The 21,793-nt window shown below is 35.3% G+C and overlaps 1 protein-coding gene across 4 annotated transcripts in view; it reads left to right on the forward strand.

Annotated features, from left to right (window-relative positions):
• LOC126739727 (inositol polyphosphate-4-phosphatase type I A) overlaps positions 1-16,817 on the forward strand; it is a 114,688-nt gene extending 97,871 nt beyond the window's left edge. For all 4 annotated transcript variants that reach the window (XM_050445521.1, XM_050445520.1, XM_050445523.1 and 1 more), the window contains 2 exons: positions 34-169; positions 16,252-16,817. In XM_050445521.1, the coding sequence (XP_050301478.1) occupies positions 34-169; positions 16,252-16,384 (269 nt within the window). In that variant the 3' untranslated portion in view covers positions 16,385-16,817. The remainder of the gene's footprint in view (positions 1-33; positions 170-16,251) is intronic.
• The last annotated feature ends 4,976 nt before the right edge of the window (positions 16,818-21,793 follow it).

A 21,793-nucleotide genomic window follows, 5' to 3' on the forward strand; every position in this document is an offset into this window, starting at 1 on the left:
TAATATGATATTTATTCTATTTCTATTTTATAGGTATTAGGTTTACTAGCTGTAAGAGTGCCAAAGATAGAACAGGAATGTCGGTTACCTTGGAGCAGTGTAGAATATTGTCTGATGAATACCATTTGGCAGAGCATGAGTTTCAGAGGGCATTAGATTGTATGAGGAGGTAAATTAATAATAATAATGATAAAATAAAATAGGACGAAGATTAGCTACTAACTTTTATCCTATTTTTGGAAAACACGAAAAATACAAAGTCTCACTTTAATTTGTATGGCTTCATTTATTTCACACACTTTAAGAGCGTCATGGTTCAATAACTTAATATATATAAAATATTTAGTATTTGTTTGTTTTAATGGAATATATATTTATTTTATTCCTATATTTAGACAAAAATATTTAAAATGGACAGTGCAGCTGAGTATTTTTTAAGAGCTTGAGAGGTTTAAATAATAATATACGATAGAAATATGGTTGGATGATTTTTTATTTTTATAATTCGGTTATTTCTTAAATATGATTACCAGCATATGCCCGCCGCGGTACGAGTTACATGGTCAATTTGATCAATCCAATTTTTCTTTTTATTCCATTACATCTGGCCGTATGGCATCGTTGGTGGTTTGAATACTGGCATCCAATGCTTCAAGAGTTGCTGGTTTGTCGGCATAAAGTCATGATTTAACGAAGCCCCATAAAAAATAATCAAAAGGCGAACGAACAAGGTGGCCAGTTAAGAGAACCACCTCTGGAAATAAAGTTGTCTCCAAATTGATTTTGCAATAAATCGATGGCTAAGAGCCATCTTGTGGGAACCAAATGTCATCAAAGTTTTGCTAATTAATTTTTGGAAACAAAAATCATTCAGTATCGGTTTGATAGCGCTCCGTGGTGAAATAGCCATTCATCGTAACGGCAGCTTCTTTCTCATTTCGGAATAAATAAGCACCAGTGTATGAACTGCACCAAACAGTCAATTTTATTGGATGTAAGGATGATTTGTTATCGCCGTGAACATTGTTTTTGCACCATATATTTTGCAACTTTGCTTGTTGACAAAACCATTTACCCAGAAATGAGCTTAATCATTAAACACAATTTTTCGATGCAAATTCTTATCTTGAGCCAAATTCAAGTCATCAAAAACGCGACGTAAACTATTGGCAATTGGCCTTAATTCTTACACGAGCTGTCATTTATAGATTAATATTTTCCTAATAGTGGAAGGACAAATGCCAGCAAGTAGAAAACGGCAACGAATCGACTTTTAAGCATCTTTTTCAACACCATACGCACATTTCTTTGTCTTGTTAATGATTTTGAATCGATATGAGTAAAATTAGTACGAAAAAGATCAATAATTGCACAAATTGCTCTCACTATAAAATTTCGAACATTTTTGTTTTTTTCAAAGTGAATTTACACAATTTGAAGTGTTGTTCTGGCGTTAGCCGATACATTATGAATCACTCCGAAAGTTTTCGGACCAACGACAGGCGATTCCGCCTATTACAGACACCTAGTAGGTGGTATAAACTTTATTTCCCCTGTGCCGCAATTCAGACAGAACGGTTTTTCCCTTTTACTAAGAAGGTATAGATGCCTGTTTAGACAGTTATGCCCAGTCAGGATTACCACCAAGTCTTTGATACTCTGTTCCTGGCGAAGTCAGCTTGCTTTAATGCCTGGGAGATTTGTTCTTTACTGAGACCGAGATACGGTTCGGGGCCTACGAAGGGGCTAATGGAACCTTCTCTTGCCAGTTCATTGCCCTCGACACCCTGGTGTCTTGGGACCCACCTCAGTCTCACTTTCCTTGTGCTGCAAGCTTTTCCAATGCGTCTCTGCACGCCTGCACGCCTAGACTAGCGCTGAGCTGGCCCTGAGTTTCTGGATCGCTTTGAGCTCATCTAAACTATTGAAAAATCAACTATTTGATATGATATGATTTGATATTAGATACTCTATAGTATCTCTATTTGATTTTTATTTTTTGTTAAGAAAGTACTGTATCGAAAGCTTACTATTGAGAAATGTGGACTGTATTTATTGTTTTTTGACAATTAATGGTTGTGAGACCTTACCTGGTTTTGTCTCGATTACAGTTTTTCACTCGCGTTAGCTGGCCAGCTTTTTCTCAGTACGAAATGCGGTTTATCCCATAAACACGGGATTGTATCGGGTGGTACTAGATGCGTGAGCGATGCGGTTTAGCGAATTTACTTCTTCTGATAATGGGTTTCAACGAACTGGTTCAGTATGTTGGACACGCACCACACACGATTCAAATTATTGTAAAATTTAAGAAAACTGAACAGTGTATATTCCCATTACTTTCCAATGCTTCCCATTTGTTTGCTACTTCATGTATAGCAGACACTTCCGCTTAGAAAACTGTGGTGTATTTCCCTAGTGGAAAGGATTTTGGAAGGAACACTGTGTTCATCTCAATCCTGTACACTCCGGCCGAATTGGTGCTTTTCATCCATGACCCGTCTGCCATTAGGCTCTTTGATTTAGTTCGCGGACCATTTCGACTTAAAAGCCGTTGTGTAATTAGTTTTCCTCTCACTGTAGTACATCTGGATATCAAAATTAATATGTTCTTATACATCCTGAGAGCAATCGTAATATGACCTTTTCCTAAGTGAATATTTCCCTTCTGATGGTCTGGAGGTTACGGCTGCGAGCTGCTCTAATCCTGAGAGCAATCGTAATATGACCTTTTCCTAAGTGAATATTTCCCTTCTGATGGTCTGGAGGTTACGGCTGCGGTGCTTTGCCTGGCAGTTCGCCGAACGGTCACTAAAAAAGCTCAGACAGTGACCAGTTTAAAAAAGAGTGTCCACCTGGCCTCCTCGAGTTGAGCAACAACTTCTTTGCTCACCATGAAGTGAAGGTTAAACCTTCTAGACTTCCCCTCCGTCCTCAGATGTTCTCGGAGATGAGATGAGGCTTTAGGCAATCGCCGCCTCTTTAGTCATCCTCCCACCTTCTCTGTTCACTCTAAAAACGACCTGGGCTGGGATTCACGGCTTCGAATTCGATCGTGACGACAAGAGTGATTCTAAATTGCAATCGTCGGCTAAACTCGTTTTATTCGATTTGATTTAGGTTTCTTGGTATATATTTGTTATTTGCCCTAATATTTGACAGATGGAAACGTCATTCATTTCTATTAAAAAAGACACTAAGAATTTTCATTTGTTTTGTAAATTTTTTCGCCCCCGTGTTTTTTTATTTAATTACAGGCCCGCATTATTACTTAAAATTACAAGATCAAACGAACTTACCTGAAGTGAAGTTCGATCTTGATTTTATGAAGCGTATTTCCCTCATAAATCACAATAAACCTACTACTTGTACCTGATATATTGGTGAAAGCACCATATTCAAAGAAATCTGTAAAAAAGTTTTTTCCCCACCATACCGCGCCGCGCGCAGCCATCCTTGGCTTCGGTGGCGTCCATTTTCATTTACTTAGAAGCAATTTTTTATAACAAATATTTTGGGTACGGTATAATACATAAACGAATTAACATTTTTCCACTATTAGAGAGAAACGGGAGGGAAAGTGATTTACTTCGGGAAATACGCTTCATAAAATCAAGATCGAACTTCACTTCAGGTAAGTTCGTTTGATCTTGTAATTTTATTTCAGGGTATTTCCCTCATAAATCACAATAAACGTAGAGCTTTAAAGTAAGTGTTAATATTTGTTGTAAAATAGCTTTTCTAGCACAAATTTATAACCGAAATAACACTCATTGAATAAGAACATGTTTTTTAATATTGCCAAAAGAATAAATCTATAATGTAATCTATATCTAATATAATTACACTTAACAAAATCTTATAAATTATACATTTTTATATGTGTATTCCTATACACTAACCAATCTAAGAAGTATTGTCCTTTCTTACTAGAGGCTTATTGTAATACCTAAAGAATGTGGTAGACTGGGTGGTCCACCCAGCTGTCTTTCTTATAACGTCCACAGGCACGCCAGATCTGAATGCTGCAGAAGTGGCAGCATGTCGAGTGCTATGAGCCGTAAAAATATCCATATTGACCCCGCTAATTTTTAAAACAGCTTTTATCCAACCATTTGGTCACACAAGGTCTGCGGGGATGCCGCTCCAAAAGGTTTTTTAAAACATAGGAACAGTCTTTTATTTGATGCCCTAATAACGCTAGTTTTCTCTAGGTAGCTTGATAAATTTAAATACGGACATCTTTTCGGGTCATCATGTCTGTCAACCCTTAACAGAGGCTGTAATTTGTTTTTTCCCGATGTCTTTATCCTATCGGGAATTTTAATTTGAAAACCATTTTCACTTCTTTTAATATTTCGAACATCAATCAGAGATAATGTTTGTTTGTACTCTATGCGCAGTAGCAAGGGCTAATAAAGTTATTGTCTTATAGGTTAAATCTCTTAAGGAAAGGTCATTATTTGGGTAAAGACTTGCTAAATATGAAAAGACAATTTCTGGATCCAATGTTTCATCATACTTTGGTCTTGAGGGTCTTAAGTTCTGAATACCCTTGAAAAATCTTTTGATTATTACATTACTAACAATACTGGGATTCAAAATAATACTTATAGCTGCTCTGAAAGTATTTAAGGTTCCAAAGCTTTTCCCTTGATTAAAACTTTCCGTAAAAAAAATCAATAGAAAGGGAACTGAACATGTAAATGGTACCTGCTTCCCTTTACAAAATTCCCACCATACCTTCAGAGCCGAGTTGTATTGGCGCCACGTTGATTCAGTGACTGAAGCTCTCATCACAGTCAGAGCGTCGGAAGGAATGCCCTTAATTATGAAGGCTTGTTCGACAATACTCCTGCTGCCAGGGAAAGCGTCTTCCACAGGGGATGAGAATCTCTAGAAGTTCTTTTGCTGGCGGAATAATCAGTAGTTCCGAAACTAATAAACTCTTAAATTCAGGATACCATGCCTGGCTGGGCCAATGAGGAACTACTACTATTCCCTTGGCTTTATCTGCCTTAATCTTATTTAAAACTCTGGGAATTAATGAAAAGGGAGGAAAAGCATAAAAATAATGTGTCTCCCAAGAAAGAGTAAAAGCATTAACTAAAAAGGCATCGGGAATCTCTGAACCAGGAAATAAATTTGTTGTATTTTTTATTAATCCTACTGGCAAACAAATCTATCTCGGGTACCTCTAATTTAGATATAACATCATCAAATATTTCTTGGGAAAGCTCCCATTCTGTATTTTCTTTTTGGTTCCGAGATTCAAAATCTGCCTCAAAATTTTCCCGAGAGCTTATGTATGAGGCATATATAAAAATGTTTCTACTTTCACACCACTGCCATATCCTACGAGTAATTTTGTTTAAACTAGGATATTGAACCCCTCCCATTCGATTAATGTAAGATATCGCAGTGGTGTTATCAATCCTCAGTAAAATCTCACAATTTTGGGATTCTGAGGCAAAACAACTAAGGCCCATAAAAGCTGCTGATAATTCAAGAAAATTTATACTCATATCTCTTTCTACAGAGCTCCAAACTCCCCTTGCTCAACCCTTTCCACATGCAGCACCCCATCCAGACATGCTTGCATCTGAATAAATCTCGAAAACAAAATTAAAAGAAGCTAATTTACAAAATGGATATTTTAAAATACTGTCCTGCCACCACTGAAAATCTGCATACAATTTTTGCGAAACAAGCATATGAGCGTCATAATTATCATTATTTCTTCGCAAAGCAAGAAATTTTTCCCTTTCAAATTCTTTTGTATATAGCCAACTGTATGGGATGGCAGGACAAACGGATACAAGAACCCCAGAAAATTTAGCAAAATCCCTTATTGTGTATTTCTTAATTTTCTGGAACTTACTTATCAAATTAGAAGTTCTAATAATTTTGTCCAGAGATAGGCCCAAGCCTAATCTTTTAGAATCAAAATTGAACCCTAAAAATTTACAAACTGTATGGGGAGCGAGGCAACTTTTTTCAAAATTGATGATAAAACTTAAATCTTGTAAAGTTCTTAATGTTATCTGTCTGTTTGCTTTGCATTTTTCTATATCATCTCCAAATATCAAAAAATCATCTAAATAGTTCACCGACCTGTAACCCAGAGACCGAAGATGACTCAAAACAGGTCTTAATAATTTCGTGAAGACCCACACTCAAACCAAAAGGCATACAATTAAACTCGTACAGTTTTGAGTCAAAATAAAATCTTAGGTATTTTTTATACTCCGAGGAAATTGGGATTAAAAATATGCCTCCTTAAGGTCCAAAGTGGCCATGTAACAATTTTTTGACATTAAATTTGCCGCCAACTTTCGGTCCTCAAGTTTAAAATGATATGTATTAACAAACATATTTAAACATTTTAAATTTAAAATAAGTCTTTGAGTACCATCTTACTTGGGGACTAAGAAAATATTAGAAATAAATTGTCCCTTTACAGCTTTACATGATGAAATTGCCCCAATTTTCTCTAAACGCTGTAGCGAAGAAAGAATACTACACCTTTCAGATGGGGAGCACTTATGAGGTTTTGGTGTGTTAACTTGAACCACTTCTCCATTAAATGGAATTTTAAAACCGTCTAACCAGGAAAGAACAACACTATCCTTACAAAAAGGCTCCCAAACGTTTTTAAAATATTTTAACCGACCAGCAAAATTACTCACCGGCTCTAATATAGCTTCCTTTCTCCTTTCTTTGGGTATGTCCGAGGCCTGTTGTACATCTGCTGTGGTTGTTGTTGCTGCTGCCTCGGACGGTAGCTCACCCTCTGTCTGGGTACCCTGCTGTCTACCTTCCCCCTCCACTGCCCGTCTCCCCTCTTTGATGGTTGGTAGGAAGACGGGCCCCTGGAGTTTAAAGGACCTGTATACCTGGTCCTCTGCTTCCTTCCTGAAGGGATATTGAACCCTCGTGTCTCCATTAGCCCTTCGCTATTTTTATATAGGGTTCTATTTTTCTCGACAACCTCGGCTAAATTGTTGCCAAACAAAAACTGGTCCACCTCAGAAGCCATTAGGATCTCCTTATAGTTTTCTTTTAATTTCTTTTAATTTCTTTTTAAACCCCATATTCAATAGCAAAGCCTTTCTGCTAGTTGATTCACCAAATTGGGCATCAGCCAATAAACGCCCCCCATCGCTCAACCTCTCTACCAAAACGAGCCTGTCTTCATCTGAAATGGCCCTTGGGTCCAGCAACCTCGTGACAGCCTTTCCGATGCCTGAAAGTGCTGCCCCCAACTGGTTTTGAAGATCTGCTTTTCTGGCATCTCTCTTTTCGGCCACTGGATTTATGTTAATCCTAATCTCCAGGTTTAATTTCGGAGCATTCACTGTCAAACAGTTTTTAGGAGGAGGATATTTGGTAATTAAGGTCTGCCTTGTCTCTTTTGACAGCCCTTTCCCAATAATCTTGGACCATGTATCCGCCAAACTTTGATGGATCCTCTATCCCGAAAATCGCGGATCCAATTCAGGATCCTGATTTTCTACATCTGAATGTCCTGAAAACAAATTGAGCGATACTAATCGTTCAAAATTTTACATTTCAAGCCCCCAAATCAAAGAAAAACAGTTTTTCCCTTATTTGGTGAAAGCGCCGACATTACAATAAATGAGCAATGGGGCATGGCTTTGACTTGACTTCGGCGCTTGAGAATAAATTTCCACGTGAAAAATCGGACAACGACTGCATTGCACAAGAAAAAGAAAATTGTGACGAGACTTACTATTTTCCTCAACCAAATCCTCCTGTAAAAACCAATCCTCAATTGGGCGAATTTATGTAAGAGGGGTAACTGGTGTCTGCCCCAAAGCTCGCTGAGGTTGAGGGGCTATCCGCCGGTGGTAACGGCGGAGGTGGAGGAATAGAGCCAATAAGTCCTATATGACCGGCGACCTGGTGGTCACTCGATCCTGGGAACCAAACCTTGGTAGGCTTGGGTTCCACTCGGCGTCTCTTTTTATTTTTCATAATGCGAAGTTTCGCCTGCAGCGTACTCGGTTCGGCTTCCATATCAGCTTCCTCCTCCGAAGACAACGAAGAACTATCACTAATAATTCTTTTGGCCATAATTTTCCCAAAAAAAAAAAACAAAAATTAACACAAAACTCGAGAAACTATACTCGTACCAACACCAGAATCAAGAATGAAAATGGACGCCACCGAAGCCAAGGATGGGTGCGCGCGACGCGGTATGGTGGGGAAAAAACTTTTTTACAGATTTCTTTGAATGTGGTGCTTTCACCAATATATCAGGTTCAAGTACTACGTTTATTGTGATTTATGAGGGAAATAGGCTGAAATAAAATAAAAAAATATCCTTTAAAACCACCACTACCCATTGTAAAATAATAATTGAATTAATGGATAATCACAAAAACTTGTTGTGTTCATTCATGGTTTTAATATGGAAAAATGGGTGCAATTAATAGGACCTATAACACCAGGAAAATTGGATCTCATAAATAAATCTATATCTATATCTCTCTATAAATATTAATTTATTAATTTGTCCTTTCTTATATTTGGAAAATTAATTAATCAAGGTGATTGTCAATAATTTCAGTAATTTTATCGATCCAACGACTTGTAGTAGTTTCGCTAATTCCAAATTTAAAATCTTGTCCAATGCTTCTTTGGTAACAATCTGTGTCATAAAATGTTGACATACTAAAACTGTCCATTCAATGGTAACTCTACTTCCTTTGCCTCTATTATTAACAGAACCCTGACTCTGTCTCTCCTTGGAAGGAGGAACGCGCATGTCTGAGCATCCTTAGGGGGGTGGACCTACCCTGGTGCTTAGGCTTCTTATGTTGGTGGTCGGGTAGGGTTTTTCTTTGATTTGCCTTTTTTTTGCTAGAGGCGCCTGTGCTGGGTGTTACTTGGTCACCCCGATGGCCCGGCCTGGATCTCCAGGGTAGAATGATTGGCTTCAGCTTATCTGCCTCTCGCCTTACATGTCTTGCGCTTGGTCCACGCCCCTTTAGTAGTTGACGACTCCTCGGGTGTTGCCCGCTGTTCGAGGCTTTAGTGTTACCCTTGGAGCTGCCCCCACAAGAGGATTTGTAGGAGAGGAAGTTGGTCCTGGCGGAACTGTTTGTTCCTCCTGGATGGATTCTCGCTCCTGCTTCTTTCTCTGTGTTTCCTCGTTGCGCTTCTTTTTTTCTTTAAGTCGCAGCAACTATTCGGCTTTGGTAGCGTTAACTCCTTGGAACTCTTGGTTCTGGTCGAGAAGTTTTCGCTTCACTCAGTTTTTGAGTTGCTGACAGCTGGTGACCTTAGTAGCTTCTGCTCCTGGTTAGATAAAAAATCCATCTTGGCTTCGAGGATAATTACTCCCCTGTCTTGTTTGTGACCTCTTTTTCCTGGAAATTCATAATTTTCTTTTTGGTTGGTGATATATTGTGTATATTGTTGTCCTGTTTTGCATCTAATGCGTGTACTTATATGTTTGAGTATTGTAGTAGGGTGATGTATCTGAAGAAAAGCCGCACCGGCGATCGGCTCCCTCACGAGTTGACATGGTTAAGTTTTTCCTAGCAACCGGAAGCCGCAACGGTATCTCCCCGATGGATGCAGCAGAGTCCTAACAGAACAGGTGCCATCTTGCACCATTACATCTTCTTCAAGATGTTATTCTATATTATGTTTTTCTAGCAAATTTGTTATTTATTTATTATTATCAACAGTTGCACTAGATTCACAAATGTAAAAATATACTAAGACTATGAGTACTAATAGTACTAAAATTATTACAGGAAAAAACACTTAAGTAAATTTGCATATAATAATGAATACTTCAAGCATAGAATCCTATAATGACATCACATAGTTCTGGAGACCCATTTATGGTCCTATTGACTCATTTATACGAATACTTAGATCGTTTTTACCATCTTTTCGATGCATTCTTTTAACAACCATGTGATTAAAAGAATTTCGATAAAGGAGAGATCAGATAATAGATGCATATTTAAGACTCGAAAGGTCCTTAAGGCACAAAACTGTTTTACCACGAACCAAAATACTTTATTTCATTTTCGAAACATGTTTCGCTAACGATTAAAACCAAGCTAAACTATTCACATAGAGCCAAAAATCCAATGAAGCATGGCTGAACAAAGATTAGAAGGAATCCTTTATGAAAAATGACCATTCTTACCTACTTTCGCCTATCTTTAGCCTACCTAAGTCTTTAAAAAATCCTATCAAATCCTTTTAAAAGGTTTTTATTATAACGAAAGTGCTTATTTGCATCTTGTTGAAAAGTAGTACAATTTTTAAGATTAATTTTAAATTTATCTCTTTTTAGCCCATCAATAATCCTATCGCCATAATTATTAACCCTAGCAATTGGTTTAAACTGTTTATTTTTTCTCTATTAAATCTCTTACTAATTAAAGGAAATTAAAACATTTTATGTTAAAAATATGGTTAGAGTCACTGGTTATATTTCGAAAAGTATTTTTTTCTTTTTATAAAAGTATTAAATTTTAAGTTGGTCATATTTTTCTTGTTCGACGGTAAATTTAATTGATGAAAAATCTCTATTGAGTTGTTCTACAAAATTAATAATATTGCATTTGCATTTGTCGAACAGCGGAAGCACATCATCAACATTATCTCAACCAAACTCGTGGAAAGTGTTAGAATGTATTTTTTACATTTGATTCAATTTGTTGACTGTTTTTAACTGAAAAATATTCATTAAAAAAATTTAGATAAAAAAAATTGTGTCTCAAATTGCTTTACCAAAAACTGTGAAAGCTTGTTAGTTGGAGATTCTTTAGCGAAGATAATTTGTATCATTTTAATGTTAGGTTTATGGAATTTTGGTAAATAATTTTGGAATTGTTGGGTACAAAAATTGTAACTTGAATTTATTTGAAGAGGAAACAAGGTTCATGCAATCATTTAATGCTGCCTTAACTTGCGAAATCATTTTTGAAAAATGGTTCTTAGAAATATTTGTTCAGTCAGGTTTCATTGGATTTAGTTTATAAGGCAGTAGTTGTAAGTAGTTTTAGTTTATAAGACTGTTTTGTGATTTAATTTGTACAATGCTGCTCATATAACCCAAGAATGAAAGTTTGTGGTCAAATAGTATATGCATAGGTCTTTCGTTTAATAAACTCTTTGGAATTTTATACTCTCTATGGCGTAATCTTAGTGGAACAAATCCCTAGCTGAAGCGAAAGTTATATTACAAATTAATAATTAAAGTTACATTTCAAATTAATCAGCCTTATAATCGGTCGGTGTATTAACGTTAAGAATTATTTTACGTAGATGTATATAAATCGATGATGTTAGTTTTTGTAATCACGGGTTGCAACAATATTTACCCCGTTATTTTAGGCGGTCTATTTACTTTTTATCTTAGAAAAGGCGTAAAACTAATTTTAAGGGGTAAACTGAGGGGGTGCACACTTTTGACGGCCAAAATTTTATGTACGCATACATTTTTTTAAAAATTAAGCTACACCAGAATATGGGCCATACAAAAATCTAAATTTTATGTCTCTTGCATTTTTTTGATAATACGAATAGTTTCTGAGAAAATCACCGATTAATAAAAGGCTACCAAAAACGTAATAATTAAAATTTAAACAGATAATATTAAGTAGTAGGCTGTGACTATTTGTTTAAGGACATTTTTTAAGCGGCACGACATTTAACAATAAATAGGTAGACTGTTTTTGCTATTGTTGAAACTTTGTTATTGAGATTTTTTCAATAAATTGATGAACAATTATTTACATTAAAGAATGACGGTTTATAAAAATACAAAAATTGGTTAAAAAATTATTTAACATTTATTAACATAATAAATAATTATTTTTTTAATTAACAATAAACTTCTGAGAAACAAATATTTTTTTTAATAAAAAGGGCTCGAAATGCGCATCCCCCGCTGCAATACAAGCCTCCATTCGTCTTCTCATAGATTGTCTTACTCGCTCTAAAATTCCGGGAGTATTTCTTATTGTTTCAAAGGCATCAATAATTCTTTGCCTTAGGACCTCGAGCGAAGGCACTTGATCAGGATTATAGACGAGGCTTTTTACATATCCCCAAAAAAAAATCCAGAGGATTGCAGTCCGGGGAACGTGAAGGCCATGGTACTGGGCCTGCTCTACCAATCCATCTCTCAGGAAACACAAAGTTCAAATAGGCACGCACTGTTATACGGAAATGAGGGGGGGCACCGTCATGCATAAACCACATCTTCGCTCGCACATTTAAAGGTACATTGTCTAGTAAACCATTTAAATGGTGCTGTAGAAAGTCTAAATAAGTGTCGCTAACTAAACTTCTAGGCAAAAAGAAGGGACCAATTAACTCATCTCCCACTAAACCTGTCCATGCATTAAGGCTAAAGTGCTCGTGGTGGTGAGATTGCCTAATTTCGTACGGATTCTCTGCTGCCCAAACATGCACATTGTGAAAATTCAGCACCCCTTTCCGCGAAAAATGAGCTTCGTCTGTGAATAGAATACTTGATAAAAAATTATTATCTCTCGCGCATCTCTGAAGTAACCACCTTGCAAACTGTAAGCGCCTTGGGAAATCTTGAGGTAGCAAAGCTTGAACTCTTTGAATATGGTATGGATACAAGCTATTTTCGTGCAAAACCCGCCAGAAACATTCAAATTCCGGGCTATTTGTCGGGTGCTTAGGCCAGGAACGTCGTCGATGGCATTCAAATTTTGCTCCTCTGTCACTGGGTTTCGTGCTTGTTGCGGTCTGCCTGCATTATTCCGGCAGGACTAATGCAGGCAGTAGTCCTGTAGGGGGCCGTCGGTGATCGCGAATGAAAGACTAAAAAGATTATCGCTGGCGCTTTGACGGAGGCGAAACCATTTTTCGCTATCATACCCACTTTTAAACGGCCAAAATGAGCAAAAAACCTGTTGATATAGTGCAATAATTAAATTAAAAAAAAAAAACACAAACGAAAGAAAAAAAACTTTAATGACATAATACCCTAAAAATAGATAAAAAGCGTATGTCGTAATTATAAATTATTTAAAAAGAAAACCATCCGACGTTCTTTAGACTCGGCAAATTTATCAATTACTCTTTGATTGAAATCAGGAATGCTTTCGATAAGATCCCTTTCTTTGGAAAGCATTGCCAAAGCAGAAAGTCTTTCTTGGCTCATGGTGTTTCGTAGAAATGTTTTTATCCTTTTGAGAGTAGAAAAACACCGTTCTGCTTCAGCTGAAGCCATTGGAATGGTAATTAAAATTTTTAAAAGCTTAATAGTTTCACTAAATGTTTCACTAAGCTCACCATTCTGAGAAATATAGTCAAACAGCACAAGTAGTCCCGAGATTAATCTAAATTCCGGTGTTTCATAAATAACTTTTAGTTCTGTTCGGAGCTTTTGTTCTATAAAAAATGGGTAACACTTTATTGTTTCTTTAAATTTTATTTCAGGAAAATTAATACTATATTGGTTATACTGCTCCGAAAAAAAAAGACTAGCGGCGACTAAGTGTCCGGTAAAACTGAATCGCTTCTTTCCTTGACAAATAATAATGTCACATATTTCTTTTGCTTCTCGACAAAATTCTGTAGAGTCATCCAGCCTCCGTCGTTTGGACGTGGATGGCTCCGATAGAGATGGCTCAATAGCGTCCGTGATATTATTTCTAATTTCCATTAATTTATTTTCAAAAGATAATATGTAGGTATTTGCAAGAGCAGCGTCAATTTGCCTCGATTGAAATTTACTAAATAAAAATATCCCATGAGGCATTATCTTATAAAATAGATTGAGCCAAAAAACAAAATTTCTACTTTGAAGAATTTTCACATACCCTGATGCCTGGTTTGTGGTGCTAATATTTCTGCTTTCATTTAAAATTTGTTTCATTGTCTCTAAAATGCTATCTTTGTATTCAAATACAGTACAAACGACTCTAGAATTAAAATTCCACCTGGTCGGGGCTGAGCGTGGTAAGCGTTCTTTCACAATCTGGTCCAGTACTAACGATCTCTGAGGACTATTGGAAAAAAAATGAACAAATTCCTTGTAAATTGGCAAAGAAAATTCGAACGTTTTTGTTTGCAGAAGCAGCATTCAATATTAATAAATTAAGTTGATGTGCATAGCAATGCACGTACGCAGCATGTTCATAAGATTTTTTAATTATTGCTTGCACCCCGTTAGACGACCCGCTCATAACTGATGCACCATCGTATGTTTGTGCAATGAGTTTGGTTTTGTTATCTTTAACATGTTTGTCAAGCTCCGCCAGAATAACCGAAGATAAAGTTTTGGCGTCATGATCACAAGGCACCAAAAAATCCCAAAAACGTTTAACTGGCTTACCGTTTACGATGTACCGAAAGACAATTGCCATTTGAAATATATTTGATACGTCACTAGTTTCATCGGCTATTATGGACAAAAAATCTGCCTGTTTTTTTTCCTTACAAATTTCTTCTTGACATACATTAAACATTGTTTGCAAAATCTCATTTTGGATTGTCTTCGATGTACCTTTAAATACTGATGCTTTTTGTAAATGTTGTTTTAAAGCACCGTCTAATTCAGCACTAAAATCAATCAAGCCTCGGAAAACCCCACGATTAGAAGATGACATAGACTCATCATGTCCTCTTAACGCGAGTTCGAAAGCTCCACAAAAACGTACACAATTAATAATAATGTTTAAAACATATCGATTTTGTTTTACCTGTTCGTTATGCAGGTCAATATTTCGACGATATGCACCACTTAATTGGGCCGCTACATTGACACTTCCAAAAAGTGAATATTGTACGACATTCTTCATATGTGTTGCCGATGATGAATGTTTTTTGATGCGGTCTCCTGAGTGATTAAGATCAGTAAAACCTACTTTTGTCCAAGAAACTTCGCCTCCAAACAATAAAGGCGGAGTAGGCCTGCCAAGTCTTTTTATCTTAGCCTTATCATTTAATGATCGGCTACAGAACGGCTCTGCAATTAAACTTTGCACCGAATTCATTTTTACCACTAAAGCTTTAAATTAAAATTTATTTATATAAATTATGTTTACAAAACAGTCAATTAATTCAACACATAAAAACACAACAACGTACCGCGCCATAAACTGAATCAATGATCAGATTTTATTAAATTTGTCGGTAAAATAAACAAGGTTTGCACTATTCTTGCAACCACACGCACCTTATGAGAAACATTATAGCCGCCTCTTCCGACGTAGGCAACTTACAATACGCCGTAATACAATGTATGTATAATCGAGTGGTTTGCAGTTTGTGTGCACACCGCCGACCGTCCGTCAGCGATCTCGATGCGACGCGATGTAGTATAGGAAATGATTGTTTTTTTAAGGGTGTTTTGGTAAAGTTTTAAATTAATACTTGATTGCAATTTACAAAAGATGCTATAATATAAATAAAAATATGTTTCGTTTTTTTTAGTCTTTTTTTTTTGGGGTTGCGCAAACCTGCAAACCTAATGAGCAGCCGCCACTGTCTGCAAGATGTTCGAATGAATAACGTTCATTTTCCATTTTATCAATGTTAGCGTTTAGAAATAAAACATGGGAATAGAAACTACACTTTAAATCTAAAACGGGAAGTAAACTACTGGAATTAAACAAAGTCAACAATGACAGTAAATTTATTTTACACCAAATGTCAAGCAAGTTAAAAAATGTCTAAAACAAATACTCGCAGCCTACTACTAAAACCTCAAAAATAAAAATGTCAACAATTGCGAAACACAGCCTACTTCCTAAATTTTTTCTTTGATTCTTAATTTACGATATTGCTATCCTTTTATTCACCGGCGATTTTCTTAAAAACTAATAGTCGTATGAAAAAATGCAAGAGACCAAAAATTTAAATTTTTGTATGGTCTATTTTTTGGTGTAGCTTGTGCTGTAGTGTGTGCACCCCCTCAGTTTACGCCTTAAAATTAGTTTTACGCCTTTTCTAAGATAAAGAGTAAATAGACCGCCTAAAATAACGGGGGTATTCCAAATTTCGTTAAATTTGATGCAAATCTGTAGACGCAGTTTTAAAAAATCGATTTTTTTACACTTCTTGCGATGGCTGCAGCTTGAAGGGGGTGCATTTTAGGACCCATGTTTATAGGAAAAAAAGTCTTATTTTGACCTCAGGAATACGCCCTTAAAATATATGTAGTGAATTTTGAAACACCCTGTATAGTAAAAGTAGAATTTTTTTTTTTTTTAGCGAGGGTTGTAGAAGAGAGAATACAATGAAGAATATTGGCATTCGAAAGTTTGCCTTTAACACTATGCAACTTCTAGCTTTCCCCAAATATTATAAACCGCCACCAGGAACTTACGGCTCAGGACAAACCTAAAAGATAAAAATAGGCAAACATAGTGACCCAACGAATTTCTTTTGCAGGTGCCAAAATTTTCACTAGTCCTGTGATTTCATTGGTTCGACAATTTGTTTTATTTTTCATATAATTGTTTTTTAATAGTAGTACGCAATGCAAGCAGTACTGTTGGATGTAAAGTGAATAGAAATAATATCTAAACCTTAGAATGTCAGTAGAGTAACGTTATTTTAATCTTAAAGGGCCATTTGAACATTTTTATCGAACCTTTGTCACACATTATGATAGTTATACCAACAGGAATGTAACTTGTTGACGATTTTCTGTCTTTATATGTTTGTTAATTTATTTATTTAATGTGTATACAATTTTATTTATTTTTTTTATAGTAATTGTCGAGTAATTTATATAAAACAATCTATGTTAAGATGTCAGTAAATAATTATTTTGATTTATTTTGTTTTATTTGTGGTTGGTTAACAGTTCTTTGGGTTCAGGTAAGAAATGATTTCAATTTTTAAAAAAAGATAATACAAATGTAATTTTTTCGGAAAATTATTACTTTCCTAATAATTTAAAAAATAAAAATAGATTTTAATCCGATTTACTACTTAAAAATTGAATAAATCGGTTTTAAGCTGACGAAGTAAACATACTCATGAATACTATAAATTTGCAAAAATTATTTGAATCTTTGTTACTTACAAATTCTGAAGTTTATTGTAGTTTAATTTTTTAAAATTGTGTCTCTGCTATGTAGCAACCGACTCGAATTATGCAAATTTACTATAACGTAGTTCTATTAATAATAATCAGTTTAATCTTATTTACTTTAAATAAACATGATAAATATGACATATGTGTATAATATTGCTACATAGCAAAGGCCAAATAAAACCATTGTGCTACTTCACCTAAGGGCCAAATTATGGACTGGCTGGTAAAGTGTCTGAAAAAGTTATCCTGCTGGTAACATTAAACATTTAATTATGAACTTCTTGTTTGTCTTACCAGCGGGATAATTCCTGCTTACCAATAGAATAAGTTAACAACAGGAAAAAGTACCGTATAAATAAAAGGTTTACCAGGAAATTTATAACCTCAAATTTTTCAAAGAGTTGGAGCTTGCATAGTTTTGCAACAAGTTTGTGTATAATATTCTAAAATTTGTTCTTAATCTGCATGAGTATTTTGTGATTTTTCATTTGGTTAAATCGCTCTTTATCTAATATGATAATGCCCGACTTAAGGTTACACCATTCCCTCACCTGCCCCTCTTTGCTGGCTATGCCACTGTTATGTGACTGAGAAATGAAAAGAAAACATACACCTAAGACATCCCATATAGGTGAACATCAAATTTAAACCCCCTTATCCTGTCACTTACTATCATCATATTCTTGAAGGCAGTCCCTCAACACTTAATGTTATCAAATTATAAATTATTTCCTCATAGGTGGTAAGAGGTGTTATGGTTGCCGCCACAAGTTTTAAATATTTCCTGTTTTGTTGTTCTTGGCAATTTTTTTTTAGATCTTTTTTATACCCTAATACTTTGTTCGAAGATTATTCAGGATTCGAACCACCCCTGACATAGGGTTTTTTACATTAAACTCTGCTGTCATTTTTTCCCAGACCTGATTTTTTTCTTTCCCAGATGTTGTATCAGTCTTTTTTGATTCAATTGTACCTGCATATTGACTTACTAAGTTACTTGATTAAATATCTCTTAGAATATTACTTTATGACTCTTTCCACATAAAATTTTGCGATTTAAACATACATGTCATGTGACAATACAAGCAACACCTGCACCCGGACTATTCGCGGCACATCAAAGATTCTAATAGATCTCCGAACTGAACTATACAGGGTGTTTCTTAACCTATACGCATAAACTTGGGAAATTATCGCTAATGATAAATAATGACTAATAGTGAAAAAAAATGTAAGTAAAATATTTTTAGTTTCTGAGATAATTCTTTTTTTTTCACAAAAATGTAATAACTTTATCAAGTGGAATTTTGTTTTCAAATTAAAAAGTAAACAAGTCCGGATGATGTTTATTATGTTTAGTAGTACCTACTTTGCTATCAGTTGATACAGTTGTGGTCGTATTTCGTTTTTTATTAAAATTATGCCGCATAATTTCTCAAACTAATGGACATGTTACTGGCATACGGGGAATCAAGACAAAACAGTGTGGCTGCAGCTAATCTTTATGCACAAAGGTTTCCTCATAGGTATCATCCGTCGCGTGAAGCTTTTTTGCGTGTGGTTCAGCGGGGGTAGAGAAACTGGAAATTTGCGGCCGAGGCTAGGGCAACATGGTGGAGCCATTGGCGCCTAGGCGCATTTTAAATCTGGAGAATTTGATTTTAGATATCATCGAAGAGCATCCTGACATAAGCACTAAAACAATTGCAACGCAATTTCGATTATCACCAGTCACAGTTTGGCGAATTTTAAGGCATGAATAACTGTATCCACTTCACGTCCAAAGGGTACAAGCTTTACTTCCAAGGGATCATGCGCCTCGAGTAAACTTTTGCCAGTGGTTTTAACATCAGCAGCAGTTAAACCCAAACCTTACCAGGAACATTTTAGCTACGGATGAAGCGATTTTCACACGCAATGGTATTCACAATTTTCGCATTTTTGGGCAGTTGAAAATCCGCATGCCATTCGGCGAACAAATTTTCAACAAGGATTTTCAGTAAATGTGTGGGCTGGAATTGTAAACGAAATACTTATTGGCCCTTTCATTTTGAATAATCGTCTAACTGGTGCTCTTTATTTACAATTCTTGCGACAAAATTTGCCGGTACTCCTTGAAGAAGTCCCTCTTCACATTAGGCAGAATTTGTGGTTTCTTTACGATGGTACTCGACCACATTTTGCGCGACCAGTGCGACGGCATTTGGATCGAATGTGCCCCGAACGATGGATAGGCCGAGGTGGTCCAATTGGATGGCCTCCTCGATCACCCGACCTTAATCCGCTTGACTTTTATTTTTGGGGCCACCTAAAATCTCTGGTGTATGTAACCGAAGTTGACAATGAACAAGAATTAAGAAATCGGATATTTGCTGCCGCCGAGGAAATTCGACTACAACCTGGATTAGCTGCTGTCTGCAACTCTTGGATTAGGCGTGCTCAATTATGTCATGGAAATAACTTCGAACAGTTACTATAATAGTTAAATAAACATTTATTATGGAGAATTTACGTTTTTTTTTTAAATTTTAATTAATAAGTCGTTTATCTCCGTAACTAAAACTATTTTACTAACTTTTTTTTCACTATTAGTCATTATTTGCCGTCAGCAATAATTTTCCAAGTTTATGCGTATAGGTTAAGAAACACCCTGTATATAAGTTCGTGGATTTAGGGCTATTAGCAATAGAAGCGGAAGCTAAGGAGTGCAATTCTGATCAAGTGATAAAAATATTTGCAAGTCGCAAATCGCGAAAAGCGCCATTGCAACAAAAAATATTTATTTTATTCCAGAAAAACTTGTTTGTATTTGTTAGAATGATTTTCAGTTGTTTGTTCGTTTTGTTCTTGTTTTTTTGTTCCTCACATCAATAAACTTTAACAATTTACTTTAGAATTTAATATATTCAACCTACCTCAACCAATTTTATATAATTATACGACCACGTCATGGAAGTTAGCAACAGACTCAGAAACGAAAATCAAATTTTTACAGTCGCCCAGATAAGTTCTGCACGCAATCTTTCTTTTTGCATATTTAAGGATTAAATCTGATTTTAAACATCTAATATAAAGTAAAGAGAAAAACTATAATTACATATAGACAAAAAAGATGTAGATTTGATTTTTTTTTCGGCATAAAAGATAAATGTAAAGTAATAAATAACTTTAAAAAATCACAGTAATTGTTAAAAATTTTGTTACACCTTCAAACTTGGTGTATAAGTAAAAGATAATAAAATACACCATATATCTCAGAGACACACGTTTTTTCAGGGGATGAAGGGGTATAATGTATAGTGTACAAAATATTTCAAATAAATTTTCTTTATTACGTAGTACTGAAATAAACCGATTCATAAATAATACAGATATAACCCAACAGTCCGAAATAAGGCAACATTTTTGGAAGGAAAATATATCGTCCTACCATACCATATATCATGTGTTATTGTTTTTAAAGTTTACCGAATAAATAAAAAATGGACCATACGATCAAAAATAATTGAATATGCAAGCACGAAAATTGTAAATATATTAAATTTATTTATGAAGTACGGGAGCAATTTATTCTAGTGAAAATTTTCCAAAAGGGGGCTAAAGCTGAAAAGTATGCGTACCACTTAAAAGGATATAAACGCAAGATCACAACAGAGAAACTGAAAGATAATTTACGTAGTTTTCGTAGCCATGAAATTGCAAATATTGATCTTGATCTATTTTATGAAAGCAACTGGCAAGAATTACGATCATTAGCCGTTTATCAAAAGATAAGATCTTCACGCAGATTCTTATTTGGATATTTGGCTACGATGCAACAAAATAATGAAAACAAATATATCCATTTTCCGACTGGTAAGACTTTAATTTATTCAAAAGAACAAGTACAAACTTTAGTAAAAAGGGGAGAAAAGATACTATTTATGACAAGGAAAGTAGAGTTCTTTATTATTCATTGACAGTTAATATAAACGAGACCATAACACCTATTGCAGAAATAATAACCTCAAAACATGACTCAGCGACGTTAACTTCTTTCCTCTTACATTTTAAACATTTTGTTATATAGAACCAATGTAGCAAGGAATTCGCCGTTAAGTCGTATGATTTCCTCATATAATTCCAAATTTTTTTCTGTAGATTTATTTTGCCGCTCTCTTTCTATGTTAGCACTTTATTGTATTTCTGCTCTTGTATTATTCTTTAATTTTGTATTAGGTAAGTACACCTGAAACAGTTTGTAATTTGTGGATTTTCCTTTGGGTTTCAACCTGTTAACATCCTATTTGTTTTTCATAAAATAAAATAAAAAGAGAGATAACTGTTCATTCTGGTGTTCACCAAGGTGGACACTTGTCTCCATTTCTGTTTAATTGTTTCATAAATGATCTATATGGTATTTTGACTTGCACTTGCTTCTCATGTTGCTCAGATATCCAACAGAGCTATGAAATTGCTTGGTTTTGTATTGAGATCCAATCTCAAATGCTTTAATAATGTGCATGTCATTAGAGATGTCTATTGTGCTGTGGTAAGATCTGTATTGGAGTATGCCTGTACTGTGTGGTCATCATTCTATCAGTGCCACATCGATCTTTTGGAAATGGTTCAAAGACGATTCCTAAGATTCATTACCTACAAGTTGAATATTCCTGAAAATAATATTAATTATGATGACCCCTATGTGGTACTAAAACTCCCTAAATTAAT

The sequence above is a fragment of the Anthonomus grandis genome, chromosome 8 (assembly GCF_022605725.1).
Source record: "Anthonomus grandis grandis chromosome 8, icAntGran1.3, whole genome shotgun sequence".
Lineage (NCBI taxonomy): Eukaryota > Metazoa > Arthropoda > Insecta > Coleoptera > Curculionidae > Anthonomus > Anthonomus grandis.